A 20,576-nucleotide genomic window follows, 5' to 3' on the forward strand; every position below is an offset into this window, starting at 1 on the left:
TGCCAGCAGAGTGGTTTAGGAAGTCGGTGCTGGTCAGCTGGGCAGTTGCAGGGTAGGCCTCTGGAAGCTTGCTGGGTCCCCGAAGCTCAAACAGGAGGTGAGCCAATGGGCCCCTGGAGTCACTACTCATGATCCTCAGTTAAGGGCAAGCAGGTCCAGTCTTCCTTCTTCAGACAGCTGGGCAATGCTCTAAAAAATCTTCCACTGGTCCAGAAGTGTTCTGATGAGGGGCTCTGAGGGCTCCATTATTATACCCAGTGCCAGGTTCTGTGTGAAAGGCAATTTGTGGCCTACACCCAAACTAGTTCTGGACAGTTCTTTCCCTTTTTCTGGAATTGAATCCCATCTATTTAGCGGGACAAAGACAAGGGCAAGCCTGTAGTAAGATTCTGCTGTAGGTAGAGTTCTTTGAAGTGTGATCAGGACAGAGCACAACTCCCCCACAGCCATCCTGTCAGGAAGACCCACTTGTTACATATCTTGGCCTCATTTCTCCTCATGTCTGGAAGGAATACAAAACAGATCATACTGGACACTGGCAGAAAGGCCAATTTGATTAAGGCACTTTTGAAAAGTGGAATTTTCAGAATAGTAACTTAAAATCTGACTTTGCCATTATAGACAACATAAACTTACAATTAAAATGAGTGGAAGAATTATTTCCCTGTCTGTTTCCGAACTGTTTATTAAGTGTAATAAGGTAACCCCTTGTTAATCTATGGGAGAGATAGCCGTGCTGCAGTGAAAAATTACTTTAGGAGTTTTTCACTGGAAGGACATGTAACACTTAAGTACACGTGTCCTACTTTTTAAATACCATACTCCCTGCCCTAGGAGCCTTTAGTATTGAAAAAAACAGTGGTTCTTGTTAGTGATAAACTGTATTAAATGGTCAAATAAAGCAACAATGACCAGGTACAGATATACTGTTCCAAAATACGTAGAAGGAAAAGATGAGAAGTCAAGAAATATATGCAAAAAGATATTATTCCTTATGTATACATCAAGTGCATCGTGTCCCATATGAAAAGAAAATGGAGCCAAACATAACATTAATACACAATACAAACAAATTACAAAAAGAGCAACATAAAATTCTGTGTTTCTTGAAGCAGCAAACAACTATGCAGATATCTATAAATTACAGGAATAAATCCAGGCCCTTACATCTAATAAGGGATTTTTTAACGGTTGGTTTGTTTGTTTGTATTGATCAGTGTTGATGGTAATACGACCCTATTGTGGATATAGAGTCTCATCATGACCAACAAGACGGCGTAAATACCTTGATTGTCTCCCTCAGGACCAACAACCACCTAAAGTCTTAAAAAGGAGGAAAATTGCTCACTTGGCCAACTCAGAAGGAGAAACCCGAGAAGGAGCGACACAAGTACTGCCTGGGGCGTGCCCAATGCCCAGAATGAAGAAAATCTTTTTGTGGAAGTGAAACAAAATTGCTGAATTAAACTCCCAATACAAGCTTTTTGGAATATAGGAAGTTGGCGTACAAGCACAGGTAAAGAGTCCTAGGTTAAAGTGCAAAGGCAAGAGACCACATTCATCTCCACATGAGACTCGCTGGAACAGATTTGCGAGTGTCTGTCTTGCATACTCGTCAATGTCCAAAGCGCCATCAAAGAGGATATAAAAGTACAATTCAAATGAGTGGAAAAAGTATTTCTCAGTCTGTTCCCAAACTGAAGCTATCACTCATTAAGTGTAATAAGGTAACCCAGTGTTAGTCTATGGGAGAGGTAGCCTTGCTACAGTGCAAAACGACTTTAGGAGCTTTTCACTCTCAAGACATGTAAAATTTAAGTACACATGTCCTACTTTTTAAATACCATGCACCCTGCGCCAAGGAGAAGTTAAAGCCTACTTTAGGGGTGACCTTTAAGTATTAAAAAAGGAAGGTTTAGGCCTAGAAAAAGGTTTATTTTTCCAGGCCAAAATGGCAGTTTAACACTGCGCTACAGGGCGCAGTGGCAGGCATGAGACATTTTTACAGTGCTACATTAGTGGGTGGCACAATGAGGGCTACATCCCCCTAGTAGCATTTAATTTATAGTTCTTTGGTACATGTAGTACCATTTATTATGGGTGTATAAGTAAAGTAAATGTACCAATCAGGTGAAGGCCAATGTTCTCAATTTCCTCATGTTTAGAATGGAGAGCTGAAGGACTGTACCACTGATAAGGAGGAGTAAAGTGCTGAGAGTAATGAAAAGCCAAAACAAAATGGGGTCAGCAAAGGTAGGCAAAAATCTGATGTGAACCTGCAGAAAGAGGCAAGTCCAATAATGTCATATACATTGTGTTAGACCTGTCTGCTTCTGGGGATACTCTAACCATTATTATTTATTTTTGTCCCCCTTAGCCTCCCAGAGTTTCTATTTTTATTTTTTTACATATGTCCATCAGGATTTTTCAATGCTGTCAGGGGGCTAGATGTTCCTTGGCTATGACGCCATTTTTCCCTCATAACCTGTGAGGCCTAGTCAGGCCCCTTGAAAATCTAGGGATCTCCAGAAACCTAAAATGGTGTCCACCAACTGCCATAACGGACACTACTGGAGGACAGGCCATAGGCTAACATAGGGAACTTTCTAGAATCAACCAGAGACTTCTGCAGGTCTCAGGCCACCCTATATAAGGCCAGTGACCAGCAGCCATTTTGTGCTGACCCCAGAGTAGAGGAGTGAGGCAGTGGTGAGAGGAGGTGGACACACTGAGAGCAGCTAGTTTGTCTCTGAGGCTGACAGTTTCTTCAGAGGGTTGTTCCCCCTTCAACCTTTGACCGATCCCTCTCAATCCAACAATTGCTGATAAGAACATTAAGCTACTTGAGGAAGAAGACCCTTCTATATTGGAGCCCCAGTGAATCCTCTCAGGACACCCTTAACTGAGGGTATCCCTGACTTCCCATACTCAGCGCTGCGCTTACCGGTGTTGTGGAGCAGCTGTGGTGAAGGTGGGTGTCTGTGGCACCACAGCGACCTGAAGCGCGAGGGCGCCGTGTGTGCACATCCTTCCTGAGGAGCCGGTGTGGGAAGTGACTGAGGAGGAGCAGCGGCGCTGATACGATCGGCTGTGGGACCCCGGGGGCATCGGCCGCGTCAATCGGAGAAGGAAGCGCTTCCGCGCATGTCTTGAGCGCGAACGCTTCTGTGGAGGCAGGAGGGGCCTAGGGTCGGGCAGGTCCAGAAGAACAGCGTCCTTCCTGAGAGCGGCCGTGCAGAGGCGGGAGAAGAGCGAGCGCTTCCGCGCATGCCCGGTGGAGTAGTGCTGCCTGAGGAAAGCCGGTCGCGTCAACAGAGGAGCGCCGCGTCGGAGCTCCAGGTGAACGATCCCCTCGGAGGAGGCAGAAGCGCCACAGCGGACGTTGCGGTAGGGAGCCTTGGGGCCGGGAAAGCCTTCCCTGTCTTCCCCCATCAGCCGACTGCTGCCAGGCTCCATCGCGCGAAGAGGACACACCCGCGATACGCCTACAAACCTCCAAGTAAGCCGGGTAGTGTGGGAGCGGGAGGCGGCAGCACCGAGTGCCGAGGAAGCAGGACAGTGGGGCTACGACCTAAGCAATTGACTGAACAGTCCAGGGAAGCCTGACTTGAGGAAGCGGGCTAGTGAACTGCCTAAACCAGATTAAAATACCCAATAATTGGCTCAGAGGAGAGAGGAGGAAGCTGTGCAGGGAACCACAGGGTTCCTGGGTAAAAGCCCTTACAGAATTTTGGTAACTGAGGGAGTAGATCCTCTACCAGATAGGTGTGCCTGTAAATTAACTAGAGGGGAGCCTTGCTAATACTATTGGGTCTTCCTTTTAGTTACATAACTGGTGGGTTATGCTGTGAAGATCTACAACCAGGACACTCTGTGAGTTGAGCAGTTAATTAAGAGCTGTGGGGTAATGTACTTGCTTATGAGTTATCTAAAAATGTACTGAACTGTCAGACTGCATTTTCCCTTCTGTAAACATATAGTAGTGAAGTGTATTGTGACCTAAATAACTACAGACCTTAAAGGTACCCTTGATTCTCAAATTCTGACCAGGAAAAATATTGAAGTGTGATCTGAATTTCATGTACAAGGTGTAATTTGATTGTCTTTTATCTCTGACTAAAAGGTATAACGAGAAAAGCATATTATTTTTATAAAAGGTAACGGTATTTTTCCAAACATTGGTGTTGTGTCTTTTATTTTAGTGGTTCATAACTGTGATACTGTGAGTGAGACTTGTAAGCACTTAACCAACGCCTTGAGTTAGCTGTAGCCACTACTGTGCCAAGCTACCTTATGTAGACTTGGAAAACCTAGGTCCAACATAATTGGTGTTTCAGCGGTGGGATCACGGATTTGTGCTTACACTCACTTAGTAGTAACGCAGTGCCAACCACGGGACCCCACCTGGAGTTTTCTCCCTGCGGCCCTCCTAATCTAATTTTTGTTTTTTCTAAATTTATTTCTGGTGGTGGGTGGAGGTTAACCTCAGGTCACTTCGTGGTTTCCTCCTGTGAGTAATTTTATACCATGGCAAAGCTGGAGGTGAATCTTAAAGAGCTGGAAGCCAATACTGTGGCCCAACTCAGGGATTGGTGTCAGCAGAACGGGGTATTTTTTAATAAAGGTGCCAAGAAAGGAGAGTTGCTGACAAGCATAAGGGCATGGTTAGAAGCTCGTCTAAGGGAGGAACCAGAAACGGAAGTGGGTGATGGGGACACTGTTACTGAGGCTGCATTGCTGAACCAAATGGGGAGAGGGAATCTTCTGACAGGTCCCAGGATACCTTCAAGGGCAAGCAGCAGCGTTTCAGACAGGGGCTTAACCGAAGCCGAGCTGGAAGATAGGAGGGAGGAGAGGAGGTTGAAAATAGAACTAGCCAGGATGGACATGGAAAGGGAGGATAAGAGGTTGGCGCATGAGCGGACCATCAAAGAGATGGATTTACAAGCCCTAAACCGAGAATCCCCCAAATCAGAGAATGGTGGCAGCGATACCCAGACCAACATCAAAGAACCCAGACCTTACCTACCAAAAGATATTATGGCATGCTATGTACCCAGTGATGACATTGCCAAATGGCTAGCCGCCTACGAGGTCTCACTGAGGGCCCATGGGATCTTGGAAGTCCACTGGGGGGGTGGGTTATATAAATACATGCCCCCCACTGGCAGGGATACCTTGTTGGCCCTAGAACGTAGTGAACAGACCTACTACCCGGCTATGAAGTCAGCGCTGTTAAAAAAGTTTGGGTTGACCCCTGAGAAGTATAGGCAAAAGTTCCGGGGCAGCCACAAACTAGGCACGCAGAACTGGGTAGATTTTTGGGATTACGCCAGGAAGGCCCTGGAGGGTTGGGTGAGAGGCAGCGAGGTAGGGGACTATGAGGGTTTATATGACCTCATACTCAAGGAACACCTACTCGAGAAATGTCTTCCCGAACTACGACAGCATCTGGTGGACAGCAAGCTGGCCAGCCCCAGGAAGCTTGCTGAGGAGGCGGACATCTGGGTTAGTACCCGGGTGTCGACTAAGGGGACTGGAGGGGATTCCCAGAAGCATGGACAGGGCGCCCCCCAGAAGAAAGAGGGAGGGGAAACTAAGAGGGAGTTCTCTAAAGGGCCACAAAACACTTCGCAAGGAAGGGGCAGAGGATTCATCCCTAGGAATAACCCCCCTCGCAACCCTACCCCTGGCCAAAGCCAGCAGCCAAGGGTTGTTCATTGTTTTGAGTGTGGTGGTGTGGGACACTATAAAGGAGATGTGAGATGCCCAAAAAGACCACCCCCTCCCACTGGAGGAAAAGCCCCGGGAATAACTAGTGTAGTGCTCGGGGAGGAGATGCCTTTGGGTAACGGAGGGGAGCGGGCGGGTGTCACTTTAGTGTCCCTGGGAGATAAGGAGATGGTTCCAAAGACCCAACTGCCCTCTAATACTACTAAGTATGAGCAGTGGGTCACCATCAATGGCCGTAGAGGGGAGGCTCTGAGGGATACAGGAGCCAGCATGACTATGGTAAGGAGTCAGCTGGTGTCTCCAGAGCAGGTCATCCCAGATGTACTCCATCCCGCCGTAATGGCTGACGGCAGATTGGGCGACTACCCTGTGGCTGAGGTTCCCTTTGAGTGGGGAGGGGTTGCAGGTCCACTTCGAGTTGCCGTAAGCCCTGCCGTGCCTGTTGACTGCCTGTTAGGGAATGATATGGAGCACAATGCTTGGAGGAGGGTGGAGTACCAGACTCACTCTGAGATGCTGGGACCCCCTGACTGGACTTGTGTCAGCACAAGGTCCGCGACTGCCCGAAGGGGGAGTTCACTGACGCTGGAGCCTGGAACAATGGCCCAGCCGGCTGCCAGAGAGGAGAAGGACAGGAGGCCGGAGGACCCTGCCTCGACATCTCCACCTCGTGAGACCGCCGGGCCACCTGCGGAGGTGGATCTGGAGTCCACAGGGGAGAATGTTGCTTCCCTGGAGAACCTACCCATCCCTACTGAATGGCATGTGGAGGGAGGTCCTTCCCGGGAAGAGTTCTGCAAAGCTCAGAAGGAGTGTCCTACTCTCGAGGGGCTGCGGCAACAGGCCAAAGCCCAGGCAGCAGGGAACATTGTAGGGAGCTACCAGATTTACTGGGAGGATGGAATCCTCTACAGTGAGCCCAAGACACCTGGACATGGTTCAACCAGGGCCTTAGTGGTCCCTCAATGCTTTAGAGTCTTTTTACTGGAACTGGCTCATGAGATACCATTGGCAGGACACCTAGGACAGGACAAGACCTTTGCCCGGCTTGTCCCCCATTTCTACTGGCCTCGAATGAAAGTGGCGTCGGATACATATTGTCGGACGTGTGTGTCTTGCCAAGCCAGTGGGAAAACTGGGGTGAAGCTAAAAGCTCCCCTGGAACCACTACCTGTCGTTAGCACCCCCTTTGAGAGGGTGGGCATCGACATTGTAGGGCCATTGGATCCACCAACTTCAGCTGGACACCGGTTCATACTGGTTTTGGTGGATCATGCCACACGGTACCCAGAGGCAATACCTCTGAGGACCATCACTGCACCTGCAGTGGCAAGGGCCCTGATGGGGATCTTCACCCGAGTGGGTTTCCCCAAGGAGGTTGTGTCCGACAGGGGGACTAACTTCCTTTCAGCATACATGCGGGCTATGTGGAAGGAGTGCGGCGTTACCTATCGGTTTACCACTCCTTATCACCCACAAACCAATGGTCTTGTGGAAAGGTTTAACAAAACCTTGAAAGGTATGATACGGAGTCTACCTGAGAGCCTGCGGAGGAAATGGGACATCCTCCTACCCTGTCTCTTGTTTTCCTACAGGGAAGTGCCACAGAAGGGAGTGGGCTTCAGCCCCTTCGAACTTTTGTACGGGCACCCTGTAAGGGGACCTCTCAGCCTGGTGAAAGACGGATGGGAACAGACTCCCAGGAAGCTTCCTCAGGACGTGGTGAGCTACATGCTGGCCTTCCGGAGCCAAATGGCTAAGTTGTGGAAGCAGGCTTCAGACAACTTGGAGGCCAGCCAAGCAGTTATGAAAGAGTGGTATGACCACAACGCTCACCCAGTGGAACTGGAGCCTGGACAGAAAGTGTGGGTAATGGAACCTGGAGAGCTAAATGCCCTCCAGGACCGTTGGACAGGCCCCTTTGAGGTCTTGGAGAAAAAGGGGAAGTCCACCTATTTGGTGGATCTTAAGACCCCGAGGCAGCCCCACAGGGTGCTGCATGCCAATCGCCTCAAGCCACATCATGAGAGGCCCGAGGTTGTCTTAATGCTGGTAACCGATGGAGCAGAGGAAGAAGAAAGTGAACCTCTCCCTGATCTTCTCTCGTCCCAAGAAAAAGATGGGTCAGTGGAGGGAGTGATTTTCTCGCCATCCCTGACTCCTGAACAGCAAAGTGATTGCCGCCAGATCCTGGAGCAATTTTCTCCCCTGTTCTCCCTTGTCCCAGGTAGGACCCACCTGTGTACCCATGACGTGGACACAGGAGACAGCCCACCTGTGAAATCTAAAATCTACCGGCTGTCGGACAAGGTGAAGGCCAACATCAAAAGTGAAGTCGCCAAGATGCTGGAGCTAGGGGTGATTGAACCTTCTGGTAGCCCTTGGTCTAGCCCGGTGGTTTTGGTACCAAAAGCTGCCCCACCAGGCACCACACCTGAATTGAGATTCTGTGTGGACTACCGAGGCTTGAATTCAGTAACCAAAACTGACGCACATCCCATTCCACGGGCGGATGAGCTTATTGACCGGCTGGGAGCTGCTCAATACTTAAGTACCTTTGACCTAACTTCAGGGTACTGGCAGATTTCCCTTACTGAGGAGGCGAAGGAAAGGTCAGCCTTCTCTACACCTCAGGGACACTACCAATTTCGTGTGATGCCCTTTGGGCTCAAGAATGCCCCTGCCACTTTTCAGCGGCTGGTGAACAGGGTCCTTTCGGGAATGGAAGCTTTTTCTGCTGCATACCTGGACGACATTGCTGTCTTCAGTAGCAGCTGGGAGGACCATTTGCAGCACCTGCAAGCTGTTCTTCATGCCCTGCAACAGGCTGGCTTGACCATCAAGGCCAGCAAGTGTCAGATCGGACAGGGGTCGGTGGTGTACCTAGGTCACTTGGTGGGCAGAGGGACGGTGCAGCCCCTCCAGGCAAAGATTGAGACCATCATCGCCTGGGAGCCCCCCAAGACTCAAACAGAGGTCCGAGCCTTCCTGGGCCTCACTGGATACTACCGTCGCTTCGTGAAGGGGTATGGCACTATTGTGGCACCCCTCACTGAACTTACTTCCAAGAAGCAACCCCGACGGGTAGTCTGGACGGAGGCTTGCCAGCGAGCCTTCATGACCTTGAAACAAGCATTGTGTTCCGCTCCCATTCTCAAGGCCCCTGATTTTGCTAGAGAATTCATTGTCCAAACAGATGCGTCAGAACATGGCATTGGGGCAGTGTTATCGCAGCTAAATGATGAGGGCTTGGATCAACCAGTGGTCTTCCTGTCCAGGAGGCTACTCCCCAGGGAAAGGAGATGGAGTACAATTGAGAGAGAAGCCTTTGCGGTGGTTTGGGCTCTGAAGAAGTTGCGGCCATACTTGTTTGGCTCGCACTTCCTAGTTCAGACTGACCACCGCCCCCTTCGTTGGCTGATGCAAATGAAGGGGGAGAATCCCAAGTTGCTGAGGTGGTCCATCTCCCTACAGGGAATGGACTTTAGGGTGGAACATCGACCTGGGACGGACCATGTCAATGCAGACGGTCTATCCAGGTACTTCCGCCTTAGTGATGAGGACTCCCAAGGGGTTGGGTAGTTCTCCCTACTTTCAGCTGGGGGGGACGCGTGTTAGACCTGTCTGCTTCTGGGGATACTCTAACCATTATTATTTATTTTTGTCCCCCTTAGCCTCCCAGAGTTTCTATTTTTATTTTTTTACATATGTCCATCAGGATTTTTCAATGCTGTCAGGGGGCTAGATGTTCCTTGGCTATGACGCCATTTTTCCCTCATAACCTGTGAGGCCTAGTCAGGCCCCTTGAAAATCTAGGGATCTCCAGAAACCTAAAATGGTGTCCACCAACTGCCATAACGGACACTACTGGAGGACAGGCCATAGGCTAACATAGGGAACTTTCTAGAATCAACCAGAGACTTCTGCAGGTCTCAGGCCACCCTATATAAGGCCAGTGACCAGCAGCCATTTTGTGCTGACCCCAGAGTAGAGGAGTGAGGCAGTGGTGAGAGGAGGTGGACACACTGAGAGCAGCTAGTTTGTCTCTGAGGCTGACAGTTTCTTCAGAGGGTTGTTCCCCCTTCAACCTTTGACCGATCCCTCTCAATCCAACAATTGCTGATAAGAACATTAAGCTACTTGAGGAAGAAGACCCTTCTATATTGGAGCCCCAGTGAATCCTCTCAGGACACCCTCAGGACACCCTTAACTGAGGGTATCCCTGACTTCCCATACTCAGCGCTGCGCTTACCGGTGTTGTGGAGCAGCTGTGGTGAAGGTGGGTGTCTGTGGCACCACAGCGACCTGAAGCGCGAGGGCGCCGTGTGTGCACATCCTTCCTGAGGAGCCGGTGTGGGAAGTGACTGAGGAGGAGCAGCGGCGCTGATACGATCGGCTGTGGGACCCCGGGGGCATCGGCCGCGTCAATCGGAGAAGGAAGCGCTTCCGCGCATGTCTTGAGCGCGAACGCTTCTGTGGAGGCAGGAGGGGCCTAGGGTCGGGCAGGTCCAGAAGAACAGCGTCCTTCCTGAGAGCGGCCGTGCAGAGGCGGGAGAAGAGCGAGCGCTTCCGCGCATGCCCGGTGGAGTAGTGCCGCCTGAGGAAAGCCGGTCGCGTCAACAGAGGAGCGCCGCGTCGGAGCTCCAGGTGAACGATCCCCTCGGAGGAGGCAGAAGCGCCACAGCGGACGTTGCGGTAGGGAGCCTTGGGGCCGGGAAAGCCTTCCCTGTCTTCCCCCATCAGCCGACTGCTGCCAGGCTCCATCGCGCGAAGAGGACACACCCGCGATACGCCTACAAACCTCCAAGTAAGCCGGGTAGTGTGGGAGCGGGAGGCGGCAGCACCGAGTGCCGAGGAAGCAGGACAGTGGGGCTACGACCTAAGCAATTGACTGAACAGTCCAGGGAAGCCTGACTTGAGGAAGCGGGCTAGTGAACTGCCTAAACCAGATTAAAATACCCAATAATTGGCTCAGAGGAGAGAGGAGGAAGCTGTGCAGGGAACCACAGGGTTCCTGGGTAAAAGCCCTTACAGAATTTTGGTAACTGAGGGAGTAGATCCTCTACCAGATAGGTGTGCCTGTAAATTAACTAGAGGGGAGCCTTGCTAATACTATTGTGTCTTCCTTTTAGTTACATAACTGGTGGGTTATGCTGTGAAGATCTACAACCAGGACACTCTGTGAGTTGAGCAGTTAATTAAGAGCTGTGGGGTAATGTACTTGCTTATGAGTTATCTAAAAATGTACTGAACTGTCAGACTGCATTTTCCCTTCTGTAAACATATAGTAGTGAAGTGTATTGTGACCTAAATAACTACAGACCTTAAAGGTACCCTTCATTCTCAAATTCTGACCAGGAAAAATATTGAAGTGTGATCTGAATTTCATGTACAAGGTGTAATTTGATTGTCTTTTATCTCTGACTAAAAGGTATAACGAGAAAAGCATATTATTTTTATAAAAGGTAACGGTATTTTTCCAAACATTGGTGTTGTGTCTTTTATTTTAGTGGTTCATAACTGTGATACTGTGAGTGAGACTTGTAAGCACTTAACCAACGCCTTGAGTTAGCTGTAGCCACTACTGTGCCAAGCTACCTTATGTAGACTTGGAAAACCTAGGTCCAACACATTGTTACCATGGGCCCATCACAATCTAAATTATAATACAGCCCGAGGGATTGGAATCGTGTCACGATTATCAAAATGTAAGTCATATGTATATTATTCATCTTTCATTCAATCTTGATGTCTAGCTTATGCCTTACAAACTCTGTCTTGCCCTTCTCCCTAAGATTCTTTCCTTCTTATCAGTAGGCTTTCATTTGGCAGTAGCCATCCGGAAACTAAAATGGACTCCAAACAGGGCCTTTAAAGAGCCATGAGGTAGGGGGGTTGTATTATATTTTTTCAATGCTATCAAGCAAAGAAATTGCATTTGAAGCTGTTCGCTTATTGAATATTACTGAATCTGTCTAGAAAGACCTACATGGGACTTACCTCTAGTAATGAAGGGTCTTCAAATTCCACAATTTGAACCCATTGGCCCTCTTTTCTTTGGATCTTTTGACTTTAAAAGTCATATTTCTGGTGTCCATCATGTCTTTAAGGCAGTTGGGAGATCTGGATTCCTTAGTCATTTCTCCTCCTTACTTAATCATTATTCCAGGTTGCTCAATTTTAAAACCTGGTCCTAGGTGTCTGCCAAAAGTACTGTCATCTTTCCATTTGCATCAGTGGATCACTATTCCCGGTAGCCCAGAGGATGAGAAAAGTAGACCATTTGGAGGGTCTATACGTACATGGTGTCATCTTGATATGTTTGGAGTGTGCAGTTGAGATCTGCAACTGAGATTTACTATTTGTGATATTTGTAGCGAGTAAAGGGTGCAACTATCCTTGGCACATCGGTTCCTTCAAACATTGGCTTGCGTAACTCCTCATTGATAAGGAACGATGTGAGAAAGAAGGGAGGAAGAGGTATTGCTTGAATTATTTGTGGCGATCTCCATCTTCTTTCTCTCTTTCTTCCCAGTGCAATTTATTTGCCTAATAGAAGGTTGAGAGAATTGGAAATGAATATTAGCTCAAGAAGTCTTAGCATTAGCCTTCTCGACTAAACCAATACCATGCTTATATACTGCTTGCCAGCTAACTTTAGAAGCGCAATAAAATGAAGCTCTATTTTATATTAATTTGATGACACAGTAAATTAATAACGGCTTCTAAAGAAAATGAATATATGGTATCATTGACGTTGCTTAAAAAAATAAACAAGCCAAAGTTAGCATGAAAAGGGAACTTTAAAGAGGCACTGCAAGGGTGTCCAATCGAGATAGGAAAAACTGAATAATGCAGCGGCAGCCGGCACTGATTGGGGGTAGGAAAGGGGAAGGAGGGGAGGACACGGGAGGTAGGGGGACATGGGGAGGGGGGAGGATGCGGGGGGAGGCGGGAATAAAAATAATTAAATAAAAACGTACCTTCTCGCCGCTTCCTCACCTCTGAAGTCCTCCTTAGCTCAACCTTAGCGGGAGCACACCTAGGCAACCAGTCAACCAATCACAGCGCTGCCTTAGCAGCGTTGTGATTGGTCTGAGAGCTGTGTTTCGGGTGCTCAGATGCTGACTGGGGACTTGGGCATACTCTCCCTGTAGGCTGTACTGCAGCCTGCGTGGAGAACATGGAAAGTGTGCAAGACTGTTTTGGGCGGGGCCGGAAGGGCCAGCCAAGACATGATTGTGCACTTTAGGAGGGTGCTACTACTCCTCCCTTGCCTCCGACACCTAACACAAAGCAGGCGGAAGTAGGAGAAAATTTAATAATAACGCGTTATTATCATTTTATTTTTCCTTTGTGTCACTGCCAAAAAGCAGTGAGGCGATGTCCTCCACCTTAGCTGAGAAGCCGCCACTGGAATACTGATAAGGCAACTTCAGGGGTGGGCCAAGTGCTTACTTGGTTTGTATACGTGTATTCTGTTATTTGCACAAACAAGTTCCCTTAAGGAACTGACCGAACCCCTGCAGCTACATACTGCATGCGAGCATGGCCAGCCAAGGCAGCCCCCTTTAAAATAGGCACTGGCGGGCTTCAGATATGATAATGAGGGCGCCTGGAGTTATAATTACTGCAATGGTGCTGTGAGTTCGTTACCACTGTTGAAATATCGCAGCTATATTTAGTATATTTAGTATTTGTCAATTTCACCCTTCAGGCGGAAGCCGGGGGTTCTCTGCGCTCTTGCACTTTCATATGATTTACTAGAATTGTGCGCCTGTTATTGATTCAAAAATAACGAACTTTTAAAACTTGTAAATATTTTAACTAGCAGATCTTAAATTGAGCCCCTACCTTGGCACGAGATTTGCGTCGCCCAAGGCTGCTTGCCCACCTGCCTAGCTGACATAGCGCCGCCGCTATCAGGCGCTAGTCACTTACTTTAGCCACTTTAGTCGCCATCTTGGGCAGGGGAAGGCTGGCGGTCTAGCTGATCGCTTCTCCCGCCCTCCCAGGATACAAAAGGGTGCCTCCCTCAGTTCTCGAGGTATTTGTCAATTTCACCCTTGAGGCGGAAGCTGGGGGTTCTCTGCACTCTTGCACTTTCATATGATTTACTAGAATTGTGCGCCTGTTATTTATTCAAAAATAACGAACTTTTAAAACTTGTAAATATTTTAACTAGCAGATCTTAAATTGAGCCCCTACCTTGGCGCGAGATTTGCGTCGCCCAAGGCTGCTTCCCCACCTGCCTAGCTGACATAGCGCCGCCGCTATCAGGCACTAGTCACTTACTTTAGCCACTTTAGTCGCCATCTTGGGCAGGGGAAGGCTGGCGGTCTAGCTGAGCGCTTCTCCCACCCTCCTCCCACCCTTGAAAATGGATAAAAACACCAAACCCGCCCGTCCGCGACCAGACGGGACCAGGGGCCACCCCCCCTGATCAACGCAGAGCAGATGGCGGTACGCCTATACGGTATGATTCCCTTTCCCTAAAAAACCTAATGCCACCCACGAAAGATCTCTGTCGGCATTCAGTTCACCCTAGCACAACCACCGGTACTTGTTCTCATTGCAAGTTCCTACTTACTAGTTATAGGGGCAAATCACATACTGCCAAACCTTATAAAATGTTTCTTTTAAACTGTCGCTCTCTAACAAAACACGCATGCTATATTTCTGAAAGAGACTTGGCTTAAAGACGCGTCTAACCCGGACATTACTTCCCTTATGCAACTGGGATACATACTTCAGAGGGTGGACAGGCCGGAAGGTAGAGGAGGTGGCCTAGGCATTCTTTTTAAAAACCACTACCATTGCAGGACCAGTCCGGCCACAATATCTAATTGTGAGAGTATGCACTTTGCTCTGGACTTTTCACCCACTGCCACCTTCTCAGGTATTCTCATTTATCGTCCCCCTAACCAAATGGGAGAGTTTCTTGACTCGCTTCAATCTAAAGTTGCAGAGTTAGTGGTCATCAGACCTCATTTCTCCTTATTAGGAGACATTAACATCCATCTGGATGACCCAAACAACCCAGTGGCCAAATCTCTGCTGGACAATCTGTCGGCTCTCCAGATCACACAGAAGGGCTTCGAACCCACACATGAAAAAGGTCACCTCCTAGACGGGGTATTCAGCAACGACCACAGACTCGAGGTAGGGACTCCTCTGCCTCTCACATGGACTGACCACCATCTGATTCCCATACAGTGGCTGCCAGTCACCTCGGCCCTGGCACTCCCGCGTACCATCCTACAAGGGAGAGAATGGACAAAACTTTCCATTAACCGGTGGATCAAGTCTCTGTCCCCCGCCCCTTCCCAAGCTGAGGCTGACCCTACGTCTCTTTATGATAATTATACCAATTGGTTGCGTACGGCCCTGGACTCTATCGCACCCCAGAAAGCCCTTAAAGAGAAGACCAAATCTAGGGACTCACCCTGGTTCACCCCCAAACTTAAAGAATTGAAAAGAGTTTGCAGGAAGCTTGAAAGAACTTGGAGGGAATCCCGCAGCAATTTAGATAAAACTAACCATCAGGAAGCAATCAAAAAATATAAAGCAGAGATTAGATGTACAAAATCTTCTTACTTTGAAGAAAAAATCACTACTGCTTTCAACTCTCCTAGAGAAAATTTTAAAATAGCAAAATTTCTTATCGACACTCCTCCTATTCCCCTTGACCCCAGCAAAGATCAGACTCGTTGTGATAAACAGGCTGAATACTTTTATAAGAAAATACAGAATATTTCTTCTGCATTTGACTCACCCAATTTGGCCTATGATGAAGGAACCATCTCACCGCACACTACGCCCCACAAATTGGATGAGTTCCCTCTGCTAAAAGAGGATTCTCTTGATCTCCTCATGCGGAAAGTCAAATCTGGGTCACCCACTGATCCCGCCCCCCCTTGCCACCTAGTAAAGATTACAGATACTATTAGACCTGTCATCCTCAATGTCTTAAACACCTCCATCACCACAGGCTTAGTCCCCTCTGCGTGGAAATGTGCCCAAGTTAGAGCGCTATTGAAAAAACCCACCTTGGACCCAGATAACATGGCCAACTATCGACCAATTTCATTACTTCCTTGGGTTAGCAAATTATTAGAAAAACATATCAATGCCTCCATTACACAATTTCTGGAAAACAATCATCTGCTTCACGACTCCCAAGCAGGTTTCCGTCCTAAGTTAGGAACTGAGGCTGCCCTTCTGACGGTGACTGAGTTGGCTAGGAAACAGATGGACCAAGGCGGCACCACAGCAATTATGTTGCTCGACCTCAGTGCCGCTTTCGACACTGTCAACACCAGCATCCTTCTCCACCGCCTTCGCCAAATAGGAATCTCAGGGAAGGCCATGCACTGGCTTCAGTCCTTTCTGGAGAATCGTTCCTTTGAGGTAGTAGAGGGCACCACCCACTCAAAAATCGGGCCCCTTGACCAAGGCGTGCCCCAGGGCTCTGCCTTGAGCCCTACCCTTTTTAAGATTTATATGCAACCTCTTGCTGACATAGTGCATTCGTTCGGTCTAGACATAGTGACCTATGCCGACGATACACAATTGGTCGTATCTTTGAACCAGTCCAATAGCTCCCCCCCTAATCTTAGTAATTGCTTGGTAGCGGTCACCCAGTGGATGACCACCTCGCACTTGAAGCTCAACGGCGAGAAAACGAAGCTCATGATTTTGGGCAATTCAATCACTTCTAGCCCTCTGCCGGACTGGCCCCCATGCATGGGCATCCCGCTCCAACCTAAAACCCAAGTAAAGAGCTTGAGCATTTGGCTGGACGCAAATTTAAACTTCACACAGCAAGCAACCATTTTGTCCGCCACTTGCTTTGGCCTTATGCGCATGCTTAGGAAAGTGCTGCCACTCCTTCCTTCTCAAGCCCGTAGAATAATGGTTCAAGCCATTATCTTGTCCCGCCTGGACTACGGGAATTCCTTATACCTCGGGGCTCCTGCCTCTACAACAAGGAAGCTCCAGGTTACTCAAAATGCGTCAGCCCGCCTTTTGTTGGGCCTTAACCGGCGAGAATCAGGCACAGCGGCTCTGAAGAAACTTCACTGGCTTCCCATCAAGGCCAGAGTATTGTTCAAATCTATGTGCATTATGCACAAGGCCATGTGGAAGACCACACCAGCAATGATTTGTTCTTTAGCGACCCCTTACCTCCCCCGCAGATCACTGCGATCTAGTACAGCATTCCTGGCCACCATGAACAAAATCAAACGTACCAGGTGGGGCGGGCGCTCTTTCTCCTGGAACGCCGCCAAGGCTTGGAACTCCTTGCCTACTTCCCTTCGCAGCGAATCTAACCTTCTGAAATTCCGGAAGGAACTGAAAACTCTTCTTTTTATCTAATCTTGGTCTTTTCAGCTCACACTAGTCAGACTATACTCAGCGCTACAAGGCCTCCGGGTTGTTTGCGCTTAACAAAACACAATTAATAATAATAATAATAATAATAACAATCTTCATTTCATGAGAAGGCACAGAAATACACTTTTTATTTTTAATCTACTATTTTGAATACACCATTTCTAGAAACGTTTTTTTAAGATTGTACAGTTTTGCATCCAATCTATTTTATATGTCACACCACATCTTTGTGAGCTTTGTGATTCTGAAAGTCATTTTAGTTCTAAGACTCGAGCACAAAACATGTATATGGGACTAGTAACGCGTTTCTCGCACAGGGCGCAGTTTGCTAGCAGATGGGACACTGGGGCGTAGCTGTCATTAGTGCAAAAGGTGCACTGGCACCGGGGCTCAGGATACAGCGGGTGCACTGGCACCGGGGCTCAAATTGAAGCAGGTGCACTGACACCGGGGCTCAAGCTGCAGCAGGTGCACTGGCACCGGGGCTCAGGATACATCGGGTGCACTGGCACCGGGGCTCAAGATGCAGCAGGTGCACTGGCACCAGGGCTTAAGATGCAGCAGGTGCACTGGCACCGGGGATCAAACTGCAGCAGGTGCACTGGCACCGGGGCTCAGGATACAGCAGGTGCACTGGCACCGGGGCTCAAGATGCAGCAGGTGCACTGGCACCGGGGCTCAAGCTGCAGCAGGTGCACTGGCACCGGGGCTCAGGATACAGCGGGTGCACTGGCACCGGGGCTCAAGATGCAGCAGGTGCACTGGCACCGGGGCTCAGGATACAGCAGGTGCACTGGCACCGGGGCTCAAGATGCAGCAGGTGCACTGGCACTGGGGCTCAAGATGCAGCAGGTGCACTGGCACCGGGGCTCAAGATGCAGCAGGGTCACTGGCACCAGGGCTCAGGATACAGCAGGTGCACTGGCACCGGGGCTCAGGATGCAGCAGGTGCACTGGCACCGGGGCTCAAATTGCAGCATGTGCACTGGCACCGTGGCTCAAGCTGCAGCAGGTGCACTGCCACTGGGGCTCAAGATGCAGCAGGGTCACTGGCACCGGGGCTCAGGATACAGCAGGTGCACTGGCACCGGGGCTCAAGAAGCAGCAGGTGCACTGGCACCGGGGCTCAAGATGCAGCAGGGTCACTGGCACTGGGGCTCAATATGCAGCAGGTGCACTGGCACCGGGGCTCAAGATGCAGCAGGTGCACTGGCACCGGGGCTCAGGATACATCGGGTGCACTGGCACCGGGGCTCAAGATGCAGCAGGTGCACTGGCACCAGGGCTTAAGATGCAGCATTTGCACTGGCACAGGGGCTCAAGATGCAGCAGGTGCACTGGCACCAGGGCTCAAGATGCAGCAGGTGCACTCGCACCGGGGCTCAAGATGCAGCAGGTGCACTGGCACCGGGGCTCAGGATACAGCAGGTGCACTGGCACCGGGGCTCAAGATGCAGCAGGTGCACTGGCACCGGGGCTCAAGATGCAGCAGGTGCACTGGCACCGGGGCTCAAGCTGCAGCAGGTGCACTGGCACCGGGGCTCAAGATGCAGCAGGTGCACTGGCGCCGGGGCTCAAGATGCAGCAGGGTCACTGGCACCAGGGCTCAGGATACAGCAGGTGCACTGGCACCGGGGCTCAGGATGCAGCAGGTGCATTGGCACCGGGGCTCAAGATGCAGCAGGTGCACTGGCACCGTGGCTCAAGCTGCAGCAGGTGCACTGGCACCGGGGCTCAAGATTCAGCAGGTGCACTGGCACCGGGGCTCAAGATACAGCAGGTGCACTGGCACCGGGGCTCAAGATGCAGCAGGTGCACTGGCACCGGGGCTCAAGATGCAGCAGGTGCACTGCCACCGGGGCTCAAGATGCAGCAGGGTCACTGGGACCGGGGCTCAGGATACAGCAGGTGCACTGGCACCGGGGCTCAGGATACAGCAGGTGCACTGGCACCGGGGCTTAAGATGCAGCATGTGCACTGGCACCGGGGCTCAAGATGCAGCAGGTGCACTGGCACCGGGGCTCAAGCTGCAGCAGGTGCACTGGCACCGGAGCTCAAGAAGCAGCAGGGTCACTGGCACTGGGGCTCAATATGCAGCAGGTGCACTGGCACCGGGGCTCAAGATGCAGCAGGTGCACTGGCACCGGGGCTCAGGATACATTGGGTGCACTGGCACCGGGGCTCAAGATACAGCAGGTGCACTGGCACCAGGGCTTAAGATGCAGCATGTGCACTGGCACCGGGGCTCAAGAAGCAGCAGATGCACTGGCACCGAGGCTCAAGATGCAGCAGGGTCACTGGCACTGGGGCTCATTATGCAGCAGGTGCACTGGCACCGGAGCTCAAGATGCAGCAGGTGCACTGGCACCGGGGCTCAAGATGCAGCAGGTGCACTGGCGCCGGGGCTCAAGATGCAGCAGGTACACTGGCACCGGGGCTCAAGATGCAGCAGGAGCAATGGCACCGGGGCTCAAGATGCAGCAGGTGCACTGGCACCGGGGTCAAGATGCAGCAGGGTCACTGGCACCTGGACTGGTGTATGGCCCTTTGCTTCCCAAATATGAATGTATGTGCCTACCCTAGGGCCCATTTGGTTCTTGCTATGCTCTTGGTGGAGAAGTTCGACATATTAAATGCCCTACAATAATACGCACAGTTTTCAAATAAATGTGTGTGCATTCCGCTTTGTGATGCAATTAGATGTGCAGTGAACCACTGAGCAACCCCGGTAAGCTAATCGAATTTTTAATTAAATATGATTTTTTTTTTTTATAAAATCGTGCGTTTGTCAAAGCAACGATTCTGTTGTGGCATCTCTAAAGTAGACATGTTTAATAAATCTTACAAAGACAGGCACCAAGCCTTGTTTTCGGTCCTCTTCGATGGCTTGCCATAGTGTTTCACCTCGGAGGGAAAAGTTTTCATCCACAGGCAAGAAGCGCACCTTCACAAGAGAAATCAGACTGGCTTTTTCCACTGACGAATGTGCCTGTATGTATGAAAAAAAGATATTGTTCAACTCAGCGTCACAAATTGATAGAACATATCAAGAACAACTTTTGGGAAAAGGAGCCTCAATGGTGACAAACTCTGTAATATGCAGTATTATGTAATGATCCTATTTTATTTGGTTAGTTCATCTGCTGATGGAGCTGCGACACTTTTCTGTACTGTGTGGCAATGTGTACAAGAATGTTCAACGCACACAACACGCGCCATAACTCGTGTTGGCTGTCATGCACAAAACACTCATTTGCAAATGGAAGTGGATGGAAACAAGGTAAACAGGCAAGAGTTATACATGGTAAGAGACACAAGTTATAGCATGCAATGTATACCATAACATGTACATTTGAGCCAGAGCTATAGCTCAGTTTGTAACTCTGTTTTTATCAGTGGATATGTATACATACACATAAATACATCTACATGTATATATACAAATA

At 49.7% G+C, this 20,576-nt stretch overlaps 1 protein-coding gene across 1 annotated transcript in view; it reads right to left on the reverse strand.

Moving 5' to 3' along the window:
• Positions 1-20,576, reverse strand: part of HDC (histidine decarboxylase) — a 250,370-nt gene that overhangs the window by 111,873 nt on the left and 117,921 nt on the right. The window contains exon 6 of the mRNA XM_078684752.1: positions 19,976-20,119. Coding sequence (XP_078540878.1) covers positions 19,976-20,119 — 144 coding nt within the window. The remainder of the gene's footprint in view (positions 1-19,975; positions 20,120-20,576) is intronic.

The sequence above is a fragment of the Lissotriton helveticus genome, chromosome 3_2, assembly GCF_964261635.1.
Source record: "Lissotriton helveticus chromosome 3_2, aLisHel1.1, whole genome shotgun sequence".
Taxonomy (NCBI): domain Eukaryota; kingdom Metazoa; phylum Chordata; class Amphibia; order Caudata; family Salamandridae; genus Lissotriton; species Lissotriton helveticus.